This window comes from Xenopus laevis, chromosome 5L (assembly GCF_017654675.1).
Source record: "Xenopus laevis strain J_2021 chromosome 5L, Xenopus_laevis_v10.1, whole genome shotgun sequence".
NCBI classification, from domain to species: Eukaryota; Metazoa; Chordata; class Amphibia; order Anura; family Pipidae; genus Xenopus; species Xenopus laevis.
The window spans coordinates 142,896,063-142,908,494 of record NC_054379.1 but is presented as its reverse complement, the minus strand read 5'-3'; the positions used below and the strand labels follow the sequence as shown (position 1 = coordinate 142,908,494).

The window sequence follows — 12,432 nt, the reverse complement described above, 5'->3', positions numbered from 1 at the left end:
ACGCTGAATTAGTATCTTGAGCTCCATCTTCCATATTGGGGTCACTTGCCTTACAAAAGGCAGTAAAACAGTAACTACAGCATTTATATGAAATGTTGTGGGTGACCAATAAATTCTGCCTTCTGGTTGGTAGCTGTGGCTGACTAGACCTGGTGTAAGTTCTGCAACTTTTGATCATTTTGCCCCTAATTAGTATGAGTTTAAACAAGCAGCCTCTAGTCTAGATCATGTGAGCGCTACAGGTCACATGACTTCATGAGGAAGAAAGAGAAACAGATTCAAAAGTCTGTTGGACACAACAGTATGAAAAAGGTCAGCCTATATTACTATACATATATATATTCATGTACGTCATTGCCACTCCTAATGTTGCTGCAGCAAATACTTGTGTCTACTGACTGATATGTTGATGACAGTGATGAGCAGCTATTTTACCTTACGTGTTATTGAATGACCGGGAATGGGATTGGATGGATCCATGGAGAGCTGGATTTTTAGTCGGGTTTTATTGACTAAAAGTGTCTATCAGGGTGGGTGCCATCTTCAAGCCTGTGCAATGAGGTTACAGTTGTCCGTATAATCTTCAGTAAATGTCTTTATTGCAACTGCACAATGGACTAGAGGATCTGCTCATATACTGAGATAACACATCAGTCAGGATCCTCTGTCTTCTCCTGGAGCCTCTGCCAGCTTCATGTAGTTCAGTCTTTCCACCAGCTCCACTATTTCATTTATATCTTGGATGGCTGCTTGGTAAATTTCAGTTTTCCTAGGACGCTCACAACTACTGCATCCACCAAATGCCACCAAATGTCAAGGCACAAGACAAAGGAAAATCTTACATGGGGTTTACTGTTTGTCAGGGGAACGTTTAAGCCTGGCTCTCATGTGGGCAAGAGTTATTGCCACTCCCAGCTTAGCTTTGTGCATGTTCCTTGGTGTCCCTCAGCTGCAAGTACAGTAGGAAAATAAAATTGGACAGCAGCTCAGATCCCCCAATAACAAAAAAAATCAACTTTTTATTATCTCTGCATTAAAATCGTCAAAAGGCCTTGGGGTTTTCAGGTGCATCCACTCTTATAAGGGGATTAAGGCTGGATGCTCCTGAAATGCCTTGATCTCTGTGCTTTTTGTATGATGGTAATTCAGAGCTAATAAAATATAGATTTTTTTGTTGGGGATACGAGCTGCTGTCCAATTTTCTTTTGCTACTCCTCATGCAGGAATATTTATTAAAGAATGAAAATAGAGCTTGCCTTCGTTCACTAGGGACAATTTATAATGCTTTGTTGACTTGTATAGGAGTTTTATGGATGTATTCACGGTCCGATTGACGCAGTTGGGGCCCACCGAGTTCCGAACCTCGGGCCCACCGAGTTCCGAACCTCGGGCCCACGAGGGCCAGGGGCCACCGGGTTTTTTTCCCGGTTTCCCGTCGGCCCAGTCCGACCCTGTATGTATTTATCAGAGGGAGAACACAGAATAAACTCTCCATACAAGTCAATAGAAAGCTGAGGAGTTCCCTTTTCGGAGAACTCCATTTTCACTTTGGTAGCGATGTCCCAAGGAGTTTGATCTTATGGCAGTGTACTGTATAAGTTGCCTTTTCTAATAGCCTTGATTTAAAATGATGATTTTAATTAAACATGCTGTTTGATATACAGGTGTGGGACCTGTTATCCAGAATGCTCAAGGACTTGGGGTTTCCCCAATAATGAGTCTTTCGTATCTTCCAAATGTCCTGTTTTGACAACTCATCCCACAGGCAGGGATTGTTACTGAATTGTCCTGAGTTTCTGTTTGACCTCCTGCACTGACACCAGAAAAATACGGAAATTAAACAAGAGGCTTTTTGGTAGAGAGCCCAGAATGCTCAGCAGCTGCACTTTTGTAACTGTGTTTACGTCAGAAACACTACTATAGTTCATATAAACAAGATGCTGTGTAGCAATGGCGGGAATTGAAAAAAGGCTATATGGCACAGGTTAAATAGTGGCTAACAGATAACACCATTATGTTCTACAGAGCTTATCTGCTGTGTAACCTGAGCTTTTTCTCCTTTGAATGGCTGCCCCTATTGCTACACAGCAGCTTATTTATATAAACAATAGTCATGTTTCTGAAGCAAAGACAACACTTTTACCAGTGCAGGGCAACACTGCATTATATTTTTAATACTTTAAAACATTAATTTTTTTGGTGTTACTGTTCCTTTAAAGGGCAATTCACCTTCCTTAGCAAAACTCTAATAACACATAAAAGATGTCCCTAAAACTCCCACAAATGTGTTCAAACTTTCCATAACCTGCCAAATTTTGTAAAATGGACATGGTATGTAGGGGCTGTGGCCACAAAATGGGCATGGTCAAAAAATTGGAAGTATGGTCTTTCTGTAATTTGAATATCCAAGGGGCCGATTCATCAATAGTCGAATATCGAGGGTTAATTAACCCTCGATATTCGACTGGGAACTAAAATCGTTCGACTTCGAATATCGAAGTCGAACGATTTAGCGCTAATCCTGCGATTGATCGATCGAAGGATTTTTCGTTCGATCGAACAATTAAATCCTTCGAATCGAACGATTCGAACGATTTTAATCCAACGATCGAAGGAAAATCCTTCGATCTAAAAAAGGTTAGCAAGCCTATGGGGACCTTCCCCATAGGCTAACATTGACTTCGGTAGGTTTTATCTGCCGAAGTAGGGGGTCAAAGTTTTTTTTAAAGGGAAAGTACTTTGACTATCGAATGGTCGAATAGTCGAACGATTTTTACTTCGAATCGTTCGATTTAACCAATTCGATGGTCGAAGTACCCAAAAAATACTTCGAAATTCGAATTTTTTCCATTCGAATCCTTCACTCGAAGTTAGTGAATCTGCCCCTAAGTCTACTAACAAAACCTCTGAAATATTAAATTAGGATGGCTTTACATCCAATAAGGATTAATTATATCTTATTTTGGATCAAGTACAAGGTACTGTTTTATTATTACAGAGAAAAGGGAAATCCTCTTTTAACATTTTTTATTATTTGATTAAAATGGAGTCAATGGGAGACAGTCTTTATGTAATTTGAGCTTCCTGGATAACTGGTTTACAGAAAACAGATTCCATACCAAAATCCCATATATAATATACAGCAGTATATATTTAAGTCCTGGTTGGTTATGAAACAGGGAAAAAGTGAAACATTGACTAACCGTATTTATTAATGCACTTATAACTGGACTGAAATGATGGACTTGCAAGTGCCACACAATATACAAAACAAAGTTCTGCTTTTCTGCAAATGCTAAAAAATCCCTGCAAAACTCTTTGCTATCACTCAGCTCCTGTACCTATACCTCTCTCTGGTTATTATCTCTCTGGCTCATTCTGAATCCCAAAATTGCATCTTAAATCTTATGAAGTGGTATAACAGCGCCCTCTATGGGATAACAACAACATTCTGTGTGTGAAGCGATGATAAAGAATTAGGAAAAGGAATTTTATATGAAAATGTGAGAGTTGCATGGAGATATTATAATGATTTCTGTGCACCAGCAGAACTGAAGATATGGCTGTTCGTTATTGTCACAATACACAATAATACTCTGCTGCTTACGGAATAAAATTTATCATAAAAGCTTTTCTGCACAGATGGTCTAGTGCATTAGAACTAATGGTATCAGAACCTACAGAGTTTTTAAAGCCACCCTCGTTGTCTAGGCAGTGATGAATAATAAATTGACCAAAAAAATTGTGAAAAGTTGCAACTTTATTAGCGTTCCTCTATGGTCTGTGTTACATATGAGTGCTGAGTATGTTCTTAAAGGGGTAGTTCACCTTTAAGTATGTTATGTTATAGAATGACCAATTCTAAACAACCTTTCAATTGGTTATCATTATTTATTTTTTATAGTTTCATAGTTATTTGCCTTTTTCTTTGCAGCTTTCAAATGGAAGTTGCTGACTCCCTTTTAAAAAACAAATGCTCTGTAAGGCTACAAATGTATTGTTACTTTTACTTTTTATTACTGATCCTACTATTCATATTCCAGTCTCTTATTCAAATCAATGCATGGTTGCTAGGGTCATTTGGATCCTAGTTACCAGATTGCTTAAGATGCACATTGTATAGCTGCTGAATAAAAAGCTAAATTACTCAAAAACATTCAATAATAAAAAATGAAAACCAATTGCAAATTGTCTCAGAATATCCCTCTCTACGTCATACTAAAAGTTATCTCAAAGGTGAACAACCCCTTTAAGGCTCTTACACACAAGCCCCAGGCACTGCATTCTCAATGCAGACAGAGGACAGACAGTAGAGGGAGCTAGAGACTCTGGAAATATATAAAAGGATGGCCAGAGTCTCCATCAGTATATGAAAGCAACGAGTATAGGAAACATACAGTAAATACACAAAGGGTCTTTTTTCTTTTAAACATCTTTTTTTTTTTATTATTGATTTTTAATGAGGGATCCACTGAATCCACTATTTGGGATTTGGCTGAATCCTTGAAGAAAGGTTCATCCGAAAAACCAAGCTGAATCTGAATTCTAAATTGGATATGCAAATTAGGGGCAGGAAAGGAAAAAGTGGAACATTTTTTACTTTCTTGTTTTGTGACGAAAAGTCACGCGATTTCCCTTGCTTCCCTTAATTTACATATGCATTTGTATTCGGTTCGGCCAGGATGAATTCTGGCCGAATCCCATACTGAATTCTGGATTCGGTGCATGCCAATTTTTAGTATTCAAATCAACAAATTGGAATAGAAAGATAGCGATAGAAGAGGAGAGAAGGGGAAGGGAAGAGGGGGGCAACAATCCAGTGCATTGATTATACAGCCTTGTTTACATCAGCCACATGTTAAGACTATTAGTTTCAGTATTAAGAACCTATAACATCCAAATATTAATACATTTATCTGTACATCTTCTAGAGAGGTTGGTTGCTGTGTAGTACTCCTGTTCCATTTGAGTATGATTTGTTCTTTTGCATAGTACATTAGCAATTGGAGCAAAGTCCTGCCCCCCTCCATTTTGGAGACAAACATTGCCAATGATGACGCCTGTTGCAACCAATCGGATCTTTGCTTTTCTAACTTGTTCAAATCTAAATGCTGATTGGCTGCTATGGGCAACATCACCGGTCTCCAAATTCACTGATTTAAGTTTTTTTAAATTAGAAACCATTTAAGTTGTGAGTTCATTCGAGGTAAAAAAAACCTCAAAAATCTCAAACTCGACCTTTGATAAATAACCCCCTTAATTATACCTACTTATGTACCCTCTCAGCATATACACCTACACATACTGTATATACAAGTATACATATATAAAAGCACACACACAATTTGTTCACTTAAAAGTTTTTATTGCCATTTACAGTGCCCCACTATTATGATTGTTGATTACTTGAATGCCTAATTGTACATTAAGGGGCAGATTTATCAAGGGTCGAAGCGAATTCAAGGGAATTTTCAAAGTAAAAAAAATTCGAAATTCTAAGTAATTTTTTGGATACTTCGACCATCGAATAGGATACTACGACTTCCAATTTACTTCGAATTTGATTCGAAGTAAAATAGTTAGAATATTCGATAATCTAAGTACTGTCACTTTAAAAAAAACTTTGACTTCAATAGTTCACCAAATTAAACCTGCCGAAGTGCTATGTTAGCCATTTTTCTAAGTCTTTACACATCGAAGTAAAATCGTTGGATCGTACGCTAAAATCGTTCGATTGAACGATTTTATTTTTATCGTTCGATGGCAAAATTGGACTCCAATATTCGAAGTCAAAGTATTTTAATTTGATGGTTGAATTTTACTTCGAAATTCGACCCTTGATAAATCTGCCCCAAAGACTAGTTGAAGTGGGATTCTGACCACCAATTATACTGTGCGGAAAAAACTTTTTATTGGCTGAATGGTTTTAGGTTTTGTTTTAAAATTTTAAGGGTAGATTTGCAATTTGCAAGTAGGAAAAGAAGAATATGCCCATTTCTAATTCAACAGGAGGTGTACTTTCCAACGATATAGGGTGTTCTGGGATCAACTTAGTTTTGAGGCGTTTTTGTAACACATAAAACACAGGTAATTTGTTGGTTTTACAACAGGTAAAGTCATAAAAATTATCTGCATTATTTTCATTGCGGGCCACTACTTGTAGCTAGGGCTGCCACCTTTTCTGTAAAAAAATACCTGCTTTCCTATATATTTATCCTTTTTACCTATTAATAACATTGGGATCAACCATCATTTTTACCGGCCAGGTGGCAACCCTACTTGTAGCGTGGTTTGGTAATCCTATGCATTTTACATCTCAAACTGTTCAGAAGACCCCTGGTATTCATATTTACTATGTTTTATTTTGATATTTACAGACCAAAAGATAGATGCTGTAAGGTGCCATCTTGGAGGGAATTTCCAGAACTATCCTATAAAAACTCATTGGTAAAGCTTGGTAGTTTGCAGTACAGATATATTTGAAGGTGTACACACCAGAAATATCAGTAGAATGTGTACACATAATTCCCTATATATGCTTTGCAGAAAAGAAACCCATCTTTATTGATGATGACCTCTTAATTCCTTCAGACCCAATGTATGTTAATGATGAGATAATTAGCAGACTTTATTTCTATCTTATAAATAGTGGTGCTATAATAGTGCCAATGCCAGGCAGCCTTATTCATCTGTGTTGTCCAGCAGCCTGAAGGTCCTCATACACTGGCAGATCTAAACTGCTGACAGATTAGGTTGGCATTTTATTGGGCAGTTTACGGGGCCCTCTGATGGGTTTCCCCAATCGATATCTGGCTGGAAGTTGGGCAGAGTTAAAAAACCTGTTGGAACGAGGACCATGTTGGTTAGTTGATGTGACCCTTCAATCTGACCACCCATACTCTCCTCATTGTTATCCACACATTGGGCCCTAGGGATCTACTCATTTGGCAACCTCACCAAATTAGTGTATTTTTGTTGTATGGTCAGTTTAAGAACCATTACAGATTTGTGTCATTCAGTTTTTGGATGAGTGGTTAGCATGTTTGCTATACAGTGCTTGAACCAGTAGTGATATTATTCATAAGGTTCCCCCTGGACCTTCCCAGAATCCCCGTGCTGCAAAGATGGAAGTACCCCTGACTCATAGACTAGCCACTACAGTATCTTCTGATTCACAAGGTAGTTTTGGGAACAGTTGTGGTGATGCTGTATTTATGAAGGGTGAAGTTGCTTTCTCATGTTCTATAAATACAGACACAGCTGGCATCTCCCTTCTCCCCTGCACCTAATCACAACTCCTGTCCTATAATGACTTTATTTCAGCCCTCATCTGCCTTTTCATTCTGAAAATCCCACCTTTTTTATTCATTTTTATTAACCAATGACATGTTTGCTCAAAGTCATGTCTTCTGAATCATTAGCTCCCACACAAATTCTTCTTTTCTGCATTAAACATACAGTGAATGAGTTTCTTATTCAATTACTGTAAATAATATTCCTTTTATTTTCATGACATTTCCCCAAACTTTCAACACTTTTTCTGAATTGTGTTCTCCTTAAACGACTGCACAGAGACCCCCTTGTGTTTCTTGGTAGTATATAAGGTCTTAATAATATTAATATATGTGGGCATTAGGGTTCATTTACAAACACAATTCAATGTGCAAAGTCCAAAATGGGGTTGCAGCATGCCATGTTTTTTACTCACAATGCAGTGTGTTTCCACCAGAACTTCCATTGTAAATGTAGGCAACCACTTACGTGTGATTCACTTGCTAAATGTTGCAAAGGAGCAGATGTAGACAAAATAAACTTTCTCAATAGCGTCAGCACATGCTTAATTTTGTGTCCATTTTTCATTGTTGTGCTGTTCATTGGACTATAATCACTAGCAAATGTCCTCATAGAAGATTCACTGTTGCCTTACCATTTTTATGCATGGAAGCCTATATCATTTAGAATTTAAATGGAAAATGAATAGGGGGGATTTATGACCCACAAGCGCACTGTGCAAATGATATGGGTTTTTTTTTGGCTACAACGCAGCGTCTTTCCCAGTTGACAACCCAAATCTGATGCAGTTGTGCTGGGTGAAGTCATTTCCAAAATTTGGCATCAAAATGACTTGTGCGCCCATTTGGTGCCGGCGGCTCTGGGAACCCTTGAACTGGCTTTCTCTGCATCAAAAGACACACTGGGGCAAATTTGCCCATGGGCTGTTACCTATAGCAACCAATTGGTGATTAGCTTTTTAAAGCCAGCTGCAAGTAGAACAATGAAAGCAGCAACTTGATTGGTTGCCATGGGTTACTGTCCATGGACAAATGTGCCCAGTGTTGATAAATGACCCCCACCGTGTTCAATGTGCAACAGGAGGCAGGTGCCAACCACAACTATAGGTAATTGCAAGGATCACCTTTTGATGCAAGTACTACATGATATGTGAAATAGAGATACGTTCAGAAGGAAAACAATCGTGTTCTGATGTTGCTCTTCTCAGGAAAGAGATAAGAAACCTCAGAAGACCTCAGAACTAGTGATGTGAGGGCTGGACCGATACGCACGAGTTTACCCGAGGTTCGGGCCGATCTCGCGCCCCTCTTCGCGGTTGGCAGGTCCAGGTTGAGCGATTCTTCCTGCCTACCACCTTACACTGGCAGCTTCTGACTTCTGGTTTTATAGCCGTGCCTCTGCTTGCCCTGCCCCTTTTGTGACATAATCGGCAGTGCGGGTCTATAGAAGGAACCCGGAAGTGGGGCTCGGGTGGGGGCAAGTGGAGGGAGGGCGGATATCGGGCAGCTCGGGAAAAACTTGATCCACACATCACTACTCAGAACCCACCCTGAGCAATTTTACATTTATTTATTTCTTTATAAGGTTTACTTATCCTTTACTGAATGGACATTTTTCATGCAATTAATTACACCAAGGCTCAACCCTGGAACTCCCCTTACTAATATCCATCGATTAATCTTCGCTAGTGCCGGATCCATGTCTTAGGACACACTGATGGCCATTCCAACCTAATCTTACCAGCCGGTCATAGTGCCACGTTTTGCCCTGTCATCAACATTACAGATACAATTTTAAAATGTTTGTAATAGAAGTTAGAAACTCCTGTCTTGGCTGCTGTTACTGCAGAATGAATGTAATCGTGGCTTGTGTTAATTGGAAACTTTTGAAAGGTTTTTTTCCTGAATGAAGTCCTGCAACCATTGGATTAGAAAGTCATGTTTGTATGGACTATAGACATTTTTGTATAGACTGTGTAGCACACTGGTATATAATTATTGATGTATAATTTCTGCAGTCCCACATTTTGTCATATTTGTCTTTTGCCTCTAGTGTTGTGGCTGCCATTTTTTACATTGTTGGATTTGATGGATTGATTGGTGCATTTTGGGATATTCAGCTGTTTCCCGGCTGTGTATAGTATAAAGAAAATGTGTTGGTTGTTTCCTTAAGGAAGAGCTGTTAGTGGCAGCGGAGGTATGCTCCACTGTAGTAAATTCTTGATCATGGTAAAATGGTTTTCCAGAAAGGTGTCTTCTTAATTTAAATTTTGACCAATTCTGTTACATTCATGCCTTAAAGAGACATTGACCCCAGAAATCAAACCCTTTTTCACAATATCATAATCATAATATTGCCTATGATAGCTACTTATAACTTTGCCATAAAGTATTTGCACAATGCTTTTACATTACCTGTCTCATGCCCCATGTTCCTGTATGAGGGGGCTGCCATATTTGTGCAGCATTGGAAACTTTAACCGACAGAGATGGGACAGTCAGGTTGGCAAAACAGTCAGGTTTAGAAATTTCAACTAACATTCACTTTCAAAATCAGACCTTTCAGCAAAAAACATCAACATGACCTATAGGTAACTTTTAATATACTTTCATATTTTGAAAAGTAGTTTTTTAGTGTCAGTATCACTTTAACATCACAAAATTTGCCCAGTGTTTATAAATGAGCTCCACTGTTTCCTCCCCCCCCCCTCCGGTCTATAAATATACAGTGACCCATGGCAGGTGAGACTTGCACGGCCACTTTTAGGGCAGGGCCAAAGGGCAGCAGTACCAGGCTCATGGCAAGAAAATGTCCTGGGTGGAATGACAAGTTACATATGGATTTTACCAAAGTTAGTGTTCCCTTAGGTTTAGGGCCCAGGTTTTCTGCATCCCCCATGGTCTTTGCTTTCTAACTCAGGGCCCATATGTTTGTCGGCATATCTCTGTGAGGCAATGAGCCTTCTTTGTGCTCCTGTGAACACTGGGGAACCCTCGTATCTCCCCTTGGCATTTTTCTGCGTTATGGGAATGACGTAGAGCTCCGGGGTTTCATTAATGGAAAATGGAAACCTCCTCAAAGCCCCAGCAAGGACAGGACTGGCATAGTGACAGGTGCATCCTAAATTTAGTATGTAGAGATTCTTTAGCAACTCAGCATTGGATTCTTCTTGCTCTCTGCAGGACTTGCACTATTATTGTAATAAACCGTTCACCCTTAGTTTTGCAGGCATGTGAATGTATGTTTCTGCTTTCAGTAAATGAAATTATTCTGGGATACTAGAGTACCTTTTGTTTCATGGGCCATAAAAAAAAAAGCAACTGTGATATGTGCAATAATTATTATCAATGCATTTTGCAAAAACAAAAATTGCACACAGCCTCAACAAGCTCTTCATGCAGGTTCTTCTAGATGCCACAATGGTTAATGTAGATCAGGGACCCCCAACCTTTAGAACCGTGAGCAACATTCAGAAGTAAAAGGATTTGGGGAGCAACACACGCATGAAAAAATGTTCCTGGGGTGCCAACTAAGGGCTGTGATTGGCTATTTGGTAGCCTCTATGTGGATTGTCAACCTACATTGAGGCTCTGTTTGGCAGTACTCAAACTAAAATTTGCCTCCTGGAATTCGAAAATAATCACCTGCTTTGAGGCCACTGGGAGCAACATCCAAGGAGTTGTAGAGCAACATGTTACTCACAAGCTAATGGTTGGGGATCGCTGATGTAGACAATAGCTACATTGTGTGAGAGGCAATATTTTGTGTATGGAAAGAGTGTTTATTACTGTATCAGGACATATGAAATGGGGGTGCATAGTGTGGAATGGAGTCCAGCCTTGTGTTGGGTATGTTGTTAGGCTGGAGAAGAACTAATCTGGAATCTGTAAGTATCTCTACAGATGTTGATGATAAGCTGATAAGAATATTTAAACTTTCCTGAAGTTTCCTGTAATTATCGATTTGAGCTTTGGGACTGTCCTTCTGCAGCACTTGGTTTTATATAGTAAACATGACCAAGGAAGAGTCTTTATATTAAGTGCATTGCTCCGGGGGATCTAAGTTTAGCCACCTCTGGAAGCTCTCTTTCCCAGAATTCCTCTCCCGGGCTCCAACCTCTCTGTTCTCCCCCCGCTCCTCGCAGCCCAGGACAGCACTGGCTGTCTATCATATTGCAGCTCTGCTCCGAGGTCGTGTTTCTCAGCTGCTCCGTGTTGGAAGAGTCAGGAAAAGATAGTTCTGTCTTCTTTTAAAGTCTGTCCAGTAAGAGTAGGACAGACGGGGATACCCCAACTGTTGTACCATGCTGGCTCATTGGATTAATAGTCTCACCATTGCTTGCAATAGTTTGCCAGACCCCCAACTGGAAGCTGTGTAAGGCACCATCTCATACACTTGACTCTCCTTTGGCTGCTACATTCTTCCATTTCCCACTCTAGACGTTGCCCAGGATGATGATAAAGGAGGCTTCACTGAGGATAGACCCGGATTTGAGAGGAGAATTGGCCTTTCTTGCCAGGGGCTGTGACTTTGTTCTCCCCTCCAGATTTAAAAAGAGGATCAAGTCTTTCCAGCAAGCGCAGGTTTGGAAGTTTTTCTAGAAGGGGAGGAGAGAAAGAGGGGTAGAATAAGGTTAGTCTATTGGAATTCATACCATGTGGTTTTTTTTTGTAGCTTTCTGTGATTAAGAATAAAGCAGAATGGTTTGGATATAAGGTGCAGTGGGTCAGTTGTGGGAGGGGTCACAGAAAGATCTGGGAGGAGCTAAGAGCTGGAGATCGCAGCGTAAGAATGTTATAGGTTGTGTTTAGTAGTTTGTCAAGAAGCTATGGTGAGAAATTGATGAAGTATGGTTGTTTTCCTTGAAATATCAACTTTATTGGACCAGTTGCTTCTCTTCTTTCCATGGCTGTAGTTCCCATTTAAGGATATAGCATTGAACGTTTGGTGTTGTTGAACTTACAGTTTAAAGCAGTGTTTATTAAAGATGCCTGCTAGTCCTGCAGCAATAAATAATGAGCAATGCAGGCAATGCTTGTATTCTAGAACAGGAAAAAAGGAGTAGAGTAGCCTGTTCTATTTCTATATGGTGCTGTCTGAGTGCCACAAAAGTGCATTCTAATTGTAAGGTATGGAATT

The 12,432-nt window shown here is 39.6% G+C and overlaps 1 protein-coding gene across 7 annotated transcripts in view; it reads left to right on the top strand.

Annotated features, from left to right (window-relative positions):
• ppp2r3a.L (protein phosphatase 2 regulatory subunit B, alpha L homeolog) overlaps positions 1-12,432 on the top strand; it is a 128,804-nt gene that overhangs the window by 96,857 nt on the left and 19,515 nt on the right. The window contains exon 1 of one of the 7 annotated variants that reach the window (XM_018261749.2): positions 212-312. In XM_018261749.2, the coding sequence (XP_018117238.1) occupies positions 256-312 (57 nt within the window). In that variant the 5' untranslated portion in view covers positions 212-255. 7 annotated transcript variants of the gene reach the window in all.